Source organism: Lagopus muta, chromosome 1 (assembly GCF_023343835.1).
Source record: "Lagopus muta isolate bLagMut1 chromosome 1, bLagMut1 primary, whole genome shotgun sequence".
Classification (NCBI taxonomy): Eukaryota; Metazoa; Chordata; class Aves; order Galliformes; family Phasianidae; genus Lagopus; species Lagopus muta.
This window is the reverse complement of record NC_064433.1, coordinates 48,385,249-48,401,547: the sequence shown is the minus strand read 5'-3', so window position 1 is coordinate 48,401,547 and position 16,299 is coordinate 48,385,249. Positions and strand designations below refer to the sequence as shown.

The following is a 16,299-nucleotide window of genomic DNA, read 5'->3' as shown; positions in this document are numbered from 1 at the left end:
TGACCCCCACCTGGGCTGGGAGGCATTGACTCCAACTTCCCTCATAAGGTGGCAGGCAATTTACAGGTACCTTGAACTGAGAACAGTACTGTGTGCATGCTGGAAGAAGTGAGTGCCAAGCATCACAGAAAGCCCACCAAAAGATGGTAATGGAAACAGCAACCAACAGTACTGCATGAAAAGACTTGCAGAAGGAATGCAAAAATATTGTGCTAAGCAAACAACCAGTGATGCACCAGCAGATGAGGAAAAGCCAAGTTTTCCTTAGCACTGTCTACAGTTGTGGAAAACAGTTCTAGTTCAATTTATTATTTTTTTTTTCTCTTCTCCATGTGGTAATGGGGCACAGATATGGGAAATAACTGAGCCAGGCACAAAAGATTAAAAGGAGGCACTTGGGCAAAAGTAGTATCTGTCTGGAGGGGTTATATTGCCCAACAGTTTGGTGACAGAGGTATTTCTACACTTAAGTTCCTCTAGAAATCCTTGGTGAAGGACTGTGGAAATATAGTATTATTTTATATAGAAGAATAACACCTAGAGTCCCTGCATTATGATGTGCTCTGACAGGAAGCTTATGACACACAGACATTATTTTTAGCAGTTCTGAAATGAAGACCTCAAAAGCAGTATAAAGCAGCCAAATTTGCTTAATCCTAGCAAGGCAAATAAAAGAAGAAATACTAAAAAGACGTAAAATTCTCTCACTAAAAGAGAACAGTAAGAATAACTATTCTTAAAGACTCCTGTCAATCGGGAAACATAAAAGACAACCTTTACAGAAGAAGCTGTATTTATGATGGGAATGGAAGAGAGCACGCTCCAGAAGATCTTGAACCAAGACGTATGAGGTGAAAGGCTAGTGAAAGTAAGAAATAATACGGACAGCTGACTCGAACAGATATCCAAGCTAATGAATGTTACCAGAGGAAATGGTAAATGCAAGAGCTACACCAGGCAAACTTGTCAGTCGCTTTAGAAGATACTTGAAAAGCAAAGGAAAATAGAGAAACACTATCACAAATTACCTACCACCTGTTAGCATTGTGTTAGTACAAGCAGTCAGTATTTCACACACAAGCTTACAATCTCAGCAGCCTAGAAATAATAAAAATAAATTATTTATATATGTATGTGTATATTATACATATAAAACCATGCTGTATCAGGGCAAACATGCACAGATGTTAGGTCAGAAGTGGTAGGTGAGCTCAGCAGAATGTGAACAAGAATAGCATGATAATTCCAGGACAGCAAGAAGAGATTTGACAGCTGCAAGGCGAACTGTTTGAACAACCCTAGAACTAACTGCAGGTTACTCTTTCAGTTCCTTCCGAATCAAGCCACTCTATGAAGAGCTAGAAGGCTTGGGTGACTTTAGAGTTAACTGACTGTAGGAACAGGAGAGCAACACACACCAGAACCCTGCTATAGGATAAACCATAGAGAGGTGTTTAGACAATCTTTGACTTGAAGAATTAAAAGAAAATATTTACTGCACAGATCAGAGCACAAGATCTTCCAAGGAAGTATGTTAATATCATCATAATTTATCACGGGTAACTCAAATAATGCATGACTGAACAGTGACTTATGAAGTGCAGTTTCTTGCTATTTGGCTTTTGTAATGGACATATGAATTTGTTTTAATTAATGAAAAATATGTTTCAGTCTCCCCATTCTTTCAGAAGAGACAAGATATGCACTTACAGTGGAAGGCTTCCCATTTTCACAGCCTTAATTTTTTATTATCTGGCTGATAATGAAAGCACCCTACTTTATCTGGAATGGGTACTCTGACTTCAGAGCTGCAATATTTTTTTAAATTACTTTCTGAACATCACTAGTCTGTCAATAACAAATTGACATTCCTTTCATGTGACAAAGAAATCAGAACTAAGTGGGGGGGGACAAATCGTACCTATCAACAACAATCAGCTAATCCAGACCACCAAAATCAGTAAATGTCAACTTTCTTATTCATATACTCTTGCTCTTCCTTCACACTACCAGCTGCCTATGGTATTACTGAACCAGGAGCAAGATCAGATCTGAAATATTTTAAAAAGCATGCTCAATTCAATATTGAACTCTTACCTACTGATTTTCAGTTGCTTTACATCATCTAAAAAGGCTTAGAATCCAATCTCTGTATAACAAATGTTTATTCAGAAACAGATAATACATAATCTTCTCCAGCCCTAACGTTTCTCCCCCCTCCCCCCAATTTTTATTAAAACACAATTGTTTGGTGGGTGATCTAAGGAAAGGAACAACACCTGTCTTAAGACCCCTCCCTTACAAACATCTGCTGGTCACATGAAGCACCCCACCAATACTAGTGTTTTACTGGATTTCCAAACCAAACAGAATAATCTGAAAAAACAAGTCCTGTCAAGTCCCCAGTTATTTTCATGGCTAAGAGGGACAGTGTGAGATAAGGAATGGTTTGTACCAGCGAGATAGAGCAAAGAGTTACTAGAGAATAAGAAGGCAAAAGAAACACAGAGTTGACCAAGAATTGGGACCTGGACCTACGATAACAGAAAGTTCACTGAAGTTCAGCAGACCTGAAAAGAGTGGGTTAGGTCTGTCTTCTAGCTCCAAGACTCAAATTCAAATCCCAACCAGACTGTAGCAGTGGCATCTTTTCCTCTCTTATAATATAATTTGAACTAATACAAATGGAGCTACGGGGGCTTCAAACATCCATGACAAAAATGCTGTACTGACAAAGTACTGAAGTGCCACCTAGTGGCCTGTAGCGCATCACGGATGTTCATGGGCCAAAGTTGTGTCCTTGTTGCTCACACAGCACATGCGTAGCACTCTCCAGTGTCTCCTCTTACAGAGCACTACCTGCTCTCCAAAATCTCTCCTTGCAGCAAGGAAGCACAGCACTCATTCTCCAAACCCACCTAAGCAAGCTGCATGCCTGCACAGCAGCCAAACATTGCCCAAATCTATATCTCTCAAAAAGGTGATTTTTCTTAAGCAAATGAAGACCGCTTACATGCTAGTACTGGAAAAAGGCCCCAGCTCCTTCCTTTTCATAAAAGGAGACTGGTTAAGTCAGAAGGTAAGAAAAAAAAACATCCCCGCATTAGCAGGAAGATGCAATGCAATATACTGGGAACAATCACCAGGATGTCCTCTAGCTCCAAACACAATCCTGGCTGTTTTTCAGACCAGAAAGGAGAGAGCAACTCCACTCACCCTGAAGGGCTAATAAATTGATTATACAAATGTCAGAGCCTTTTTTCCCCCCCACCTTCAGTATTACCAGAGTTGAAGGATCTCTCCCATAGCACAACAGTGCAAAATGGGTGCTGCACTTGTGCTTATGTCCATTCTGCCCAAAGCTTCCACGGGCTGCTATACGCAGTGGGAAACTCAGTTTTTCTCAACATCACAGCTGCCGAGCAGAAAAATATTCAGCAGTCAGAATTAAACCGTACGCAATTAAATGCATTTAAGTCCAAGATGCAAGATGGCACAATTCCTATATGCAACCACACCTGATTTGGTACTTGGTGCAGAAATTTCAGAAACTATGCACTGTTCTTGCACGATGAAAATCAAGAGAATGCATCTTTTAGTTAAAGGTAGGTCAGAAGAGAAGAGATTGCCAACCCTTCCTTCAAAGTCTATGTGCACTTTTAATGGCCACTAGGGGCTTTGGAGTAAAGGAGGGAGTTACATGGTATATGCTTAGTAATATTATTACTGGCAGAAGGGGGAGGTTATTCTCTTGGAAAAAAAATTGTGGAAGAAAACTCCAACTATGAAAACAGAAAGTACACACACAAAAGGAAACACTACTGTACAGTAAGGTAGCAATCATAGAAAACAAAAAGATCTTCAAGGCAGACAAATGCAAAAATCTGCACTCCTGCAGTTTTCTCATTCCCCAACTTAAACGAGTTTTCCAGTCCACTGCTCACTGCCCCTTCTCAGAGTTTGATTTTGAATTCTGTGGGCTGCACAGATGCAGAGACCCCTGAGGATTTGAAGAGTGCCTTCAAGATGGTATCAGGGTCCACCTCAGCTGGGGGATTTGATGCAGCACTTGCACTTGACCGGCGGGGTTCCCCTTCCTTTTTCACAGAAGGGGTATCGCTCAATCGGCTGGAGGATTAAACAAACATACAGACAGCATTTAACCTCTCATTATAAAATAGAATTTAACACAATGCCTGTGTTTGCTGTTCTCAGTGTTCACCCTTCACATTATAAGACATTGATGTTTTAAACATACTTTCAGAAACAAGAACTTCCTGATCTCAGACTCATTTTGAACCCCAGTGCTGAGAACATTATGTAGTGAAACAATATTGCACTCAACTCAACCAAGAGCCACAGATTAAGACAATATTCTGAGGACAGTTTGCCGACAGTTTTTCTACCACCCCCTCAGATTCTCCTCAAACAGAACCTGCAAATACATTTGGTTCTTTCCTGTATCCAAAGGACACTTACAGCAATATAGGCTGGTCTGAGGTGATGACATTTCCATTCATGTGAAGGTTACATTTCATTGGCTGACCTAGACAAAAACAGAGTCCTCATCTTAACATCCCAGTTTTGGAAAACACCAGATACAACAGGCAGTAGTGCAAGCAACAGATTCCACACATGGAGGAAACACAAGAAGGAATAGCTGATATCTTTTCTTACAAAATCACAGTGGCAAAAGAGCCACTGAAACACTCAGTGCCGTATGAAGAATTGCACCAATTAACAAAATACGTATTTTTTTGTTGATTTATCCACCTTCAATGTAACCCTGCTCAAACTTACCATCTAAGCATCTGTTGTTGTATTTCTTATATGCTGTGATTGCATCTTCTTTCTTCACAAAGACTACCTCAGCCACTCCTGGGTGCACCAGCCGGGCTCGCTTCAGAGCACCGCACACACAGAACAACTCCTGAGGGCAGAGCGTTAGTCGTGACTGTGGTCACAAAAGAAGTACACTGGAACAATGGGTGAGAAAGGCTCAGTTTCCCAACTACATTCCCACTCCTCCTCAGTAAACACATGGCAGAATCTGACCACTGCAACTTGTCTTCATGTGGTTGCTATGGCTAAGCACTGAGCATCAGTAAGTAATACAGGCTGGACAAACCTCTATAATGGCACCAACACGAGCAAAAGTATTTAAGGCTCTGTACTCGGGCACATGAACACCGTTTTTGTTCTTTGTCTGCTGAGAACAGAAGCACCCAGGTAATTTGCACCTGTGTATAAGTTCAAGGAAAACACTAAACATCACTTGGCATGAAGTTTAGGTGATATCAGGTACCTCAGTACACCCTAGAAATGGCCTTTTCTACCACCTTCTTGAGTCCAGATTTTTTTTTTAAGTGGAAAACCCAGCCTACCCCACTCCCAAAACAGGAAACTCTCAGATTGTACAAGTAAAGCAAAATCATACCATATCTTTCCTCACTGCATTCACCATAAAGGGATTTAACGCAGTAAGCAATACTCACAACAATGTCTTCCTCAGTGACTCGAGGATGCAGATTGTTCACAGTCATCTTTGTGCCTTCCAAAGGACTGAAGGCCAGCTGCCAACACAATAAACACAAGTCAGAAATGCAGCAATCAGACATCACAGCAGATAAAAATCACTACAAGGATACCTATGAAAGTTGGCATACATACATAAAGGAGAAAACTATAGCTAGTAATGGGAAATATTGATGCTTGGAAAAGCCCAGACCATCTAGAATGAAAGAATGCTACTTTTTCATGCTAACTTGTTTCTGAAGTAACTTTTCTATCCCATTTCCAAGAGTAACACTAAGTTAATCTACCTATAGACACAAGTTATGCCAGACTCCCCTTCATTTTAAGAACATATCTAAGCTACACTCTGAACCAGCCAGCAAACCTCAGGTATGGCTCCAGCCTCTAGAGAGCTTGTTGAACCTAACCTGTCTGAGAACACCAGTACCTGGCATCAGGAAGTGTGGCAAAGCAATTCCAGGCAGGCTGTCTGCAAAGTACCTGAGAGGTTCTTGCAGAGAAAGCAAGAAGCTACGTCTGGAAGAATCTTGTTCTTCTCTTTGCTAACAGCAGAAGGTAGAAGACTGTTACTATATTACCAATAGTGTTACAGCAAAATTCCTAGGGACATGGAATTCACCAAAGGCTGTCCAAGTAACAACTGCCATCTTCCTGTAGCATCTTCCCTGTTTCCTCTCATGCCATGTGCTCCTATGCTAGAATGAAGTATGACACACTGAGAATTCCCAGTCTCTCAAGCACCAGAGAGGATGATGTTCAGACAAGCTTTAAATTCTTGGTGGACAGGTTGTAGCCCCACAGGTAGAAGTGGGAGCCTGGCAGAAGCAAACTACTCAAAAAACCAACAAACAGCAAACTTCAGAGGTTTCAGAGACTTATGTTAACAAGCACGTCCCACTTCCCTGAGCTCACCTCAACAGGTGCTGGCTCTTTTGGAGGCTCCTCCTTTGTCACCAAAGTTCGGGACATGTTTGTCAAGGCCTTTGTCCTCATTGGGGAAGGAGGTGCAGGAGGAGCTGTGTACGTATCATTCTGGACCACTTTAGTCAGGGGAACAGTCTTGGACAGAGAGAACTTATTGCCACTCAGCCCAGCCTATGGGAGAAGAGAACAAAATAACCATGAGAGCTGTAGGCTGCGAAAGTAGGCCTCTTTTTCTAGCACCAACAACAGGATAGCATTGAAAACAACATGTCCTCCACAGTTTCAAAACTACTGCACAGTGTTGAAGACTTCAGTCGATTGTTGTCTCAAAGCTGAGAGGTTTTTTAGCATGTTTACTTCAAAAGAGCACTTCCCTTGCAAAAGAACACCATGCTTAAATCTCACATCCTCTTTAAATGAACATTACCAGTGCAGTTCAAATTTGGAAAAACTTTTTTTCAAATGTGTCCAATGATTCTCAAGTATTTAACAATTCATTTACACACACAAAAAATTGAGCTACCCTAGTACAAACAGCAGTAACTCTTCAGAAACATCAAGCTGTCAACTCTGATTTTGCATAGCAAGTGATTTCCTGCTCTGATAACCAGTCTATAAAAGCAGTAGAAAGCCGCCCTTGCACTTTCCCAATAAGAAAATCAAAAGTTAACATGCAGGTGCCTACCAGAAAGGGAGAGAGCACACATTCTGGCTGCAAAAGGCCTATAAAATCAGTTAGCCTAAAAGGGAACCTGTTCCCAAAATAGCACTGGAAGCATTGGCACAAAGAGAAGGGCGGGGTGAGGAATAAACATCTCAGAGTAAAGCACTGTTGACATACTTCAAAAGAGCATAAACCCTGTAAAACTGCAGCCTATGCATCCACTCAATATGAGTACAGTGTGGTGGGGACTGTTCAGACCATCCCTTACCACATTGTGAAGGAAACTGTTTGTGGTGGTGATCTTCATCTGTTTGCTAGGAAGGGCGGAGACACTTTCATCATCATCTTCCATGTCATACAGACCCTGAAAAGAAGCAAGGTAACAGTTCACAAACAGGCAGATTTAATTTAGACATCATTTCCCAAATAAGCAATTCTCTCCTGCCTTCATCACTTTCAAAAGACATGTGGTAACATGAGGAAATGAACGCAGAATGGTTTTCGGTTAGAAAGGATCTTAAAGACCATCTAGTTAGTTTCAACCCTGCCATGGGTGAGAACACCTCCCACTATGTCAGGTTGATCAAAACCCCACCCAACTTGGCCTTGCACACATCCAAGGATGAGGCACCAACAAATTCTCCGGGCAGTTTGTTGCAGTGCCACCACTCTCATCATGCTCCCACCACACAGAATTGCTTCCTTGTATCCATCCTGTATTCACCTTAGAACTGTTACACCTTGTCCTAACACTAAACTCCACAAAAGAGTCCCTCCCCATTTTTCCTATAGGACACCCTTAAATTCTGAAAGGCTGTAACAAGGTCTCCCTAGAGCCTTCTGTTCCCAGGCAGAACCACCTCAACTTTCCCAGCCTGTCATCATAGGAGAGGTGCTCCAGTCCTCTGACCATCATTATGACCCCTCTAGACCAGGTCCAGCAGGTCCATGCCCTTCTCACACAGCAGGTCTCACAGCTGAACACAGTGCTCCAGGTGGGATATCACATGAAACGAGTAGAATAGGTCAGTCACCTCCCTTGACCTGCTGCTCACATTTCCTTTAATGCAGCCTAAGATACAGTTTGCTGTCTGGGCTACAAGCACACACTGGTGGCCAATTCGGAGCTTCTCATTCATCAGTACCCCAAAACCTTCTCCACTGGGCTGCTCTCTATCAACACCCAACTTGTATTCACATTTAGGATTGCAAACAATGTTTACATGCTCAGAAATCCACAAGCTCTTTGGACTTCACTTCTGTCCTCAGAACTACAGGACAGAGCCAGAGGCATACAAGTCCATTCCATGAAGTCAGTTTAAGTACTATCAAACTTCCTTCCTAGAAATGCTGTTTCCCCAGGTGTATTGAAGCCACATAGAGAGTTCTCTAATCCCTAGATCTCTTCAGCACTCATGAAACCACACTGCTAGAATAAAGTCTTAACATCTTACATTTTAACTCCTTGCTAGCTCTAGAGTTGAAGCTTGTAAGTATGATTTCTTTAATTTTGTTTAAGCAGGTGCTTGCTGAATCTGCCTGAACTAAACATTCCTTTTGAACAGTGTGCTCTCCTCAGCACAGCACACGCCTGTCTGGCACTAGAAACACTGCAGTATGAGGCTTACTGAATGAGTAATTCACTTCCCACTTCTACTTAATGCCCACAGCTCTGCTTAAAATACTGAGTCTAACACCTACACAAATATTTTTTGGTATGCTCTGAACAATAATATTGCTAAGAAAATCTAAGAAAAAAGTCTAGACATACCTGGCACTGCCCAGAACACTGAAAGTTACAGCTTAAAAGTTTTTCACTGATTCAGCAGAACAGTGAAGAACAAATGGATGGATTAGCAATGATAACTTGAAAAATAAGTGGGTTTCATGGTCAGCAAGATTCTGGTTTACAAACAGAAAAGTAGTTACAACCACAGAAGTGCTATGAAGAAAAACGAACAAACAAAAATGATACAACATAGGAGAGTTCTGCAGAAAACTAGGAAAAATGCTAGCCATCTGGACAATATACTTGAATTAGAGACAAAGTGAAATACACTCAAGATTTACAGTAACGAGGTCCAAATCGTAAAGGCAGTAAGTGACAGCATCTGGGAACAGTCATGGCAGCAGGTCAACACAGAGATAAACAGATAAAGTCACCACAATTGAGGAAAAAATAAGCAATGACACGATAGTGTCAGTGTCAGCTTGTCAATATATCACAGTTTATGAATGCACATACACCAAGTATGCAACATAAATATAATCCCTGTGAAAGAATCCAAGGTGGGGTAAGGCAGCTGAATGCTTGGGGGCCGTGGCAAAGTCCTTCAAAACTGATCTCAGGAGAAACAGCACAAATTCTCGAGTTTTCCTCACACAAAATCTGCTTGATATAGCAGCACAGAGAGCTGATAAAAAAGCAGTTAAGATCACCATCAGGTTTTCAGCCTATAACTGTCAAACTGTCAGAGAACATCCAAACTCTCTTTTCTTTCCTACCTTATCTGCCAATGTTTATGGATACCTTCCTGCTTTCTCTATTCACCTCTACCCCCAAAAATAAAAGGTTAAAAACACAGAGAGAGCACACACCTGTTTATGTGTATGGTTGTTCACCACATTGATCCTCATTCCTGCTGGATGAGGGTGTCCAGGAACAACAGCAGCTTTCTGCTACAATCGGAGAGAAAGAACCAAAGCATTAAACACTGCAGTCCACCAAATCCTCATTTCAGGGGACTGAAGCTGTAACTGATAACCTGACATCACATAAATGAGATTTACCTTCTCATTCTTCAAACATGTTTTAGCTGTTACGTAATACTGCAAAATGCCTGCTGTAATGTTAAATACAAGATGCCTGCACTTGAAGAAATAAAAATCCACAGCCACGCAGATAACTTTCCTTTCAAATTACTTGCATTTTAGTCTAAGTTAAATCAGAAGAGGATTTATTACCAGCTGTGACAGCACTGATCAATTTTTATTGCCGTAAATACAAAACCAGGAGGAGGGTAAAATCAACAAGCAACATCTCTACCATGCTACATAAATGAAAAGATATCTATTTCCATTAAGTTCAGCAAGTTGGGATGCAACATGACTTGGCTGTTCAGATCCATTTCAGAGGAGAAGCACATACTGCCACTTCACACTAGAGCTGGAATAAGCTGTACTAGAATAAAATGATGCATGAGATCGTGTACCTGACCCTTTGGCTGTCTCATCTGCTGCCCTGTGAACACAGGGAAAGTGCAACAGAAGTAGTCAGGGAGCACAGCTGTGCTCATCAGCAACCGAAAACAACCTGCAGTTACCTCAAAAATACCCTCTGTGTTTTTGAAAACGTTGGAAGTTACCAATTACAGAGCATGAAGTCCTACAAAAATGCTTTGTACCACCAGTGAAAATTTCACATTGCATCTTGGATCAAGACACTTCAGTTTGATTCTGCTCCCACGTTTGAGAACGTAAGAAGCCTGCTGCCAATTTGGAATTTCAATACAAATCTTTAAAAAAAAAACAAATCCTAAGATAACTGCTTATGTGCATGGTTTTGTCTTTAGCCTCAATCATCACATCATTCTACAGCATTTTTATAACAATATGCAGATCAAACCACGTGATTTAAACAAAAATAAATTAAAAAAAAGCAGCAGCTCAGTCAGGCCAGAACAAGTTGCTGCAGAAGCAAGTCTCCAGAAACCTTTTGAACACCTAGAGACTTTCTAACAGCGTTCAACTCCCACTGGAAGTGATCTGGACAGTACACGTATTAATTACCCTGCTAATTTGAGGCTACTGAGCAGACTGCTCTATTGGTCCATGATTAGCCCTTCCTACTGCCACAGTGTTCTCTCTCCTCCTTTGGCCAGCCTTTTGTTCCCACCTTAGCAGTAAAATCTGAAGAGGCAATGGGTAGTTTTCTGCAGAGCAGAAAAAAACTCATCTGGGCTTTCAAACTGATGAGGACAGAGATGTTCTGGTATGTGCAAGCACACTGCTCATCTTCAGGAGGAGGGAAAAGAAGAGGTGAACTAGGAACTAGAGATTCATCCTTGCAACATGCTTGAAGAGGTGAGGAACACAGCCACTTCTCCTACAGCAACCCTGACATTCTGGAAACTTCTCTTCTGCCTCTGCTCTCTGTAGGTAACACACATGGCTTAACAGATGTTAGCCTGAGAAATCAAGTAAGAATCAAGTTACTGTGCATACAGCACAGAACTTTCAAATCAGTCAAAGGAAACCAGCAGCTCACAGTGACCAAATGGTTGTACTGCAGCTGGAATAGAACCCAAACCTCAGCAGGACTGCATCACACATCCAAGGAATTCCCTAGAAGCCAGGATTTTCCTGATAAGTGGGTGAGTAGAAACAGAAACCGTAGAAAGGCACACACAATTTTCAAGCTGCTTCAAGATGCAAGCACGGTTGTATATTCTAAAGTCTCACCACTAAGATGAATTAGCTGTCTAGAGAGGGCAATCTACCACATCGGACTCTCACAAAACAGTACTGTGACAAAAAAATGCAAAGTTCTTTGGATTTTACATGGGGGGACAGAAATAACAGTCTAAAATAACTACTTTAGTGCTGAAAAGAGCATTCCTTTCCATTTCATTGGGCCAACAAGTTCAAATGAAAGCTTGGATTCTTCAAAACGCCCTAAGCAGCCACAAGGACACCAAAAAGATTCTGAACCCTGCTCTACAAACTGGGTTGAACCGTATCACCATCACTTCTGTTGTGAACAAGGGAACGCGCTCACACAAGTGTTATTATTTTCAGTGGACTGCTGTAGAATGACTGAGGAGCTCAAAGGCGGCTTGCATGACCTACTTGGATAGTCTTGGTGATTTTCACAGCTGGATTTACTGTCCCCATAGTTGGGCTGATAGCAGCTGGAGTGTTCCTTTTTAAGCTGATCTTCTCTCTGGCATCCACCACTTTGGTCACCTTTTCAGCAGCAACACTTTGCTGCTTACGGGAATTCAGCATCTCTCGAGCATCCTGCACCTTCCCTTTTATTTTGAACCGAGCGTCCCTTTGAATCAGTTTTTCACGAGCATCTTTAACTCCCAGTTTGTGTCGGGCATCAGTGAGGCCGATCTTCTGCCGAGCATCAAATGTCCGCTGGAAGTTGACAGCTGGTGATGATCTACTTAAAATATTTTGCTGGATCCCAATGCGAGATCTAATACCTCCAAATACTGGCCTTGTGTTAAGCCTGAAAACGAACAAACAAAAAAAGGTTTCAGACATTGTAAGACGTGCTACAGTATCCACAGAAGTATTTGTGCTACTGCTAACAGAAGCTCATTATTACTGCACACAGCTCCAACCAGGTCTGATGCCCAAACACAGCAGTGCGGCTCCTAAGCTGTTTCATGCCAGATTTTGCTCCGCATGTAAATAGCTGAGGAACTGTTTTCCAAAATCCTTAAGCTCACGTTTACAAACTTAAGAGCCTGACTATAGACAAGCTAAACACACACCAGATTAAAATACAGTTCATCAAAAACTTAAGTACTTTGGGGAACCCTATGAAGACGAGAAGGAACAGAAAGAGATTTTCTGTTATTAGGAGTGAGCAGCTCTGCTAAACATCTCTTCTAATACAACAATATGCCTTAATATGAAGAAAACACGGGACTATATTTGATTTCAAGATTTCTGGGCAGCAAACTCAGATTTCTGGGATGGTAGACGGCTCGGATTTTTAAAATGCACAAGCAGAAGCACCAACCTCAGTTCAAGGCAGTCCCAAAACTGCTTCTCTCCTAGCAAGAAGGCACACCAGGCAAACCACCTTTCAGTATTGCTGCCTCTCCCTTCATCTACTGACAGAACTGTTGTCTGTACTTTTTAAGTACACCATTTTCATCACAAAACTGAACACAGACTACAACAGTCCACAGGACAAACAACGTTTGTACACAAGTATTACTAAGCAGCAGCCCATTACGTACTGAAGCAGGAACTAGCTTCCTGTTACAGGTCTGCTTTACTTTTCCCAAACTCCTCCTCGGAGGAAGGAGATTATCTAATTATTAAGGCAGGTCCTCCTTTAAATACCTTGTTAAGTTTTAGGATTGTTTCTTTACTTAAAGTTTCTTTCTTGTAAGCAGATGACAAAGTTACAAGGAATTGAAAAATATTCTTGAGGTCAGCTTATCTAAAAATTCAAAACAAGATACAGTGCCATGGTGCTTATCTGCTTTCTGAAACACATCACACAGTACTTTAGCCTAAAATCAGTTATCTAGAATTTATTTAATATCTAAAAGATTAATCTATATATATTAATGCTATATATTCAAACGATGATACAATTTTTCATATGGAATCACAGAATGGCCAGGGTTGGAAGGGACCTCAAGGATGATGAATCTCCAACCCCCCTGCCACATGCAGGGCCACCAACCTCCCCATTTCATACTAGACCAGGCTGCCAGGGCCCCATCCAACCTGGCCTTGAACACCTCCAGGGACGGGGCATCCACAGCCTCTGTGGGCAGCCTGTTCAGCACCTCACCACTCACATAGTGAAAAGCTTCGCCCTGACATCCAACCTAAATCTTCCCTCCCTCAACTTAAAACCATTTCCCCTTGTCCTGCTGTTATAGAATCACAGTTATTTACTCTTTCAAAGAATTGACCCCCCTCCTGTTTATAGGCTCCCTTTAGGTACTGAATTGCAGTGTTTACTCAGCTAACTCTACAAGCTTAACGTTATTTACCATCACATATTAACAGTGGAGAGATCTGTGGAAAAGACTGAACATGCACTGCCATGTCTCTACTCAAAGAGATGCTGCATCCAAAACTGGAAAGCCAGGCCTGAGGTGCCACAACATTACCTCGCTAAGAATCCTACAGCTGCTCTCTCACACAGCCAGAACTCACCAGATATACAGGACAGGAGTATTACTGTTTATTAAAATATTTCCAGAAGAATATGAAGAAATAAATACCCATAAAGCTAACAACCACTAAGCAATACTTCCCTTGCTATTTTAAAAAGCATTAATTCGACAAAGTTGAAAGTATTTAGAGTGCTGCACAAAGCCTGATGAATGGTTCTTTTTAATAAGCATAAAGGCCAAAGCAAAACCAGAAATCCATGTACCAGCATTTAAGCCAGAATTAGTTAGACTGTTAATGATGTGTTCAGTTAGGAAACTCTGTACTGAAGATTATACCTTCTCTGAACGCTTTGTTTATCCTAATAAGCAATTCTTCTCTGTGGAGAATTGCTCACCCTGGAACAGCACAAACTGTTCTGGGATTTGTACCCATTTTGTGCCACTGCACCTGAAATACAACGGAATTTCAAACATCCCTTTCAAACACTACAGGCTCTGACTTAACTTATTGCATCATACAACATTTTACGGGCTGGCATATTTTACAGCTGAAGATTTTTGAGTTATCATTTTATGTAGACCACTAAAGAGCATGTAATACAATTTGACAAGTCTATTCTGTTTGCCTAACCTTCCAAAGGCAACTTGGCTGCCTCAGAAATCTTATGAGTTAAGCTAACTATGTAAAACAAGTGAAATGCAAGGTACAAAAGTTCTTATAGCACTGCTGAGGTATTTCTGTTCCACAGAAAAAAAGTGAAGAAATTTCCTTTGAGAAATGAAAGTGAAGGAGGATGTGAAAAAGAAGAAAGGCAGCGTTCTGCATATTAAGCAGTGTAAGACTGTTCCAAACATGGAGGATAACATGAATGAAAGCACAAAGCTAAGGCCTCGTTTACAACACGATTAGAGGCATTTTATACCATAAGCCTTTTGAAATACTACTGCAGACATGTAAACGCTGACCTGCTAAATAAATGGTTGCTCCTCAGCGATCATTAAATAAACAAAACAAAATCAGAACTAACACAGATGGGGAGAAAACTACAGTCCACAAGAGGACGGAAAGCTACCACATGAGCAGGCAAGAACTGCAATTGCTGCTCTAAATGGTTTGGGCTACACGGAGGACATCTGTCATACAAAAGAGTGCAGAGCCACACAGAATCAGAGAATCACCAAGGTTGGAAAAGATCTTCAAGATCACCCAGTCCAACCCTCCACCTATCACCAATGGTACTAAATCATGGCCCTCAACACAAAATCCAACTGTTCCTTGAACACCTCCAGGGTCGGTGACTCCACACCTCCCTGGGCAGCCCATTCCACTGCCTGACCACTCTTTCAGAAAAGCAGTATTTCCTAATGTCCAGCCTAAATCTCTCCATTCCTTCTAGTCCTATCACCAATTAGGCAAGAGAAGATGCCGACCCCCAGCTCACTACAACCTCCCTTCAGGTAGTTATAGAGAGCAATAAGGTCTCCCCCGAGCCTCCTCTTCTCCACACTGAAGACGTAGCGCTCCCTACATCTACACAAGCTCTGAAACAATGAAGCAGAGAATCCCGGCCAAGCCGCAGAGAGCCGAGGGGCAGTCAACAACCTCGCCGGAGCCATCGCAACCCGACGCTTTCCCCGCGCTGATCCCAACAGACACAACGCGTGCGGCACCTCCCACACCGCCCCATCCACCGAGCCGCTAAGCGGGCCCAGACGGGGTGGGATCGGGCCCGGCCCGGTCCTGAGCGACGGCCACCGCCGCCCTGCAGAGCGACGCCTAAGCCAATGGGAAGACGAAGCGCGGGGCAGGGCCGGGCCGCGCCGAGGCGGGCTACCGCCAGCGGCCTCCAGAGCGGGACGGCCCGAAAGGAAAAGAGATGGATCCCCTGCAGCCGCCGGGCCCGGGGCGCCGCCCCCCGGCCGCTCACCTCCCCTTCACCGTCACACCGCGCTTCCGTATGAGCTCGTCTAACGACAGGTCCGCCATCTTGTCGCGGGGCCCAGCGATGAGACGCAGCCAGCGAACCGCGGACGTGACATCACGGCGCTTCCGCCGCTCTGAAGGCGGGCGGTTCCCGTTCCCGCCCCCGCCCCACCCGAGCGCGTAGGGGGTGGGGGAGGGCGCGCGCGAGCGCAGCACTCCCACAACCCTGCGCGGCGCTTCGGCTCTTATTTGCATATCGGTACCGGCGCGTTCCGGCCCACAGCGACTCAGAACAGCGAGAGAAGCGAGTGGAAGGAAGAACAGAGTGGGGGCACAGCTGGAGGATCTTAAAGGAGCAGGGACGGCCGCTCGCCCTG

General features: G+C 42.9%; 1 protein-coding gene across 2 annotated transcripts; it reads right to left on the bottom strand.

The window, feature by feature from the left end:
• Positions 1-2,146: 2,146 nt before the first annotated feature.
• Positions 2,147-16,107, bottom strand: POLDIP3 (DNA polymerase delta interacting protein 3). Of its 2 annotated transcripts, none has more exons than XM_048949574.1 (9): positions 15,927-16,107; positions 11,972-12,359; positions 9,722-9,799; positions 7,392-7,487; positions 6,448-6,630; positions 5,496-5,573; positions 4,801-4,930; positions 4,480-4,546; positions 2,147-4,128 (listed from the first exon to the last, which is right to left on the bottom strand). In XM_048949574.1, the coding sequence occupies exons 1-9, from the start codon at positions 15,983-15,985 to the stop codon at positions 3,954-3,956; spliced, it is 1,254 nt and encodes a 417-aa protein (XP_048805531.1). In that variant the 5' UTR covers positions 15,986-16,107; the 3' UTR covers positions 2,147-3,953. The 2 variants fall into 2 exon arrangements, with proteins under 2 accessions (XP_048805531.1, XP_048805523.1); XM_048949566.1 differs by having other exon boundaries at positions 9,722-9,802; positions 15,927-16,103.
• Between the last annotated feature and the right edge of the window lie 192 nt (positions 16,108-16,299).

Bases quoted from the DNA above. Each gene is read 5' to 3' on its own strand.
- POLDIP3 (XM_048949566.1), bottom strand. From the start codon at position 15,985: ATGGCGGACCTGTCGTTAGACGAGCTCATACGGAAGCGCGGTGTGACG. The intron at 12,360-15,926 runs GTGAGCGGCCGG...GTTCGTTTTCAG, and splicing joins GGTGTGACGGTGAAGGGGAG to GCTTAACACAAGGCCAGTAT. The intron at 7,488-9,721 runs GTGTGTGCTCTC...GCTTCTTTTCAG, and splicing joins ACAACCATACACATAAACAG to GGTCTGTATGACATGGAAGA.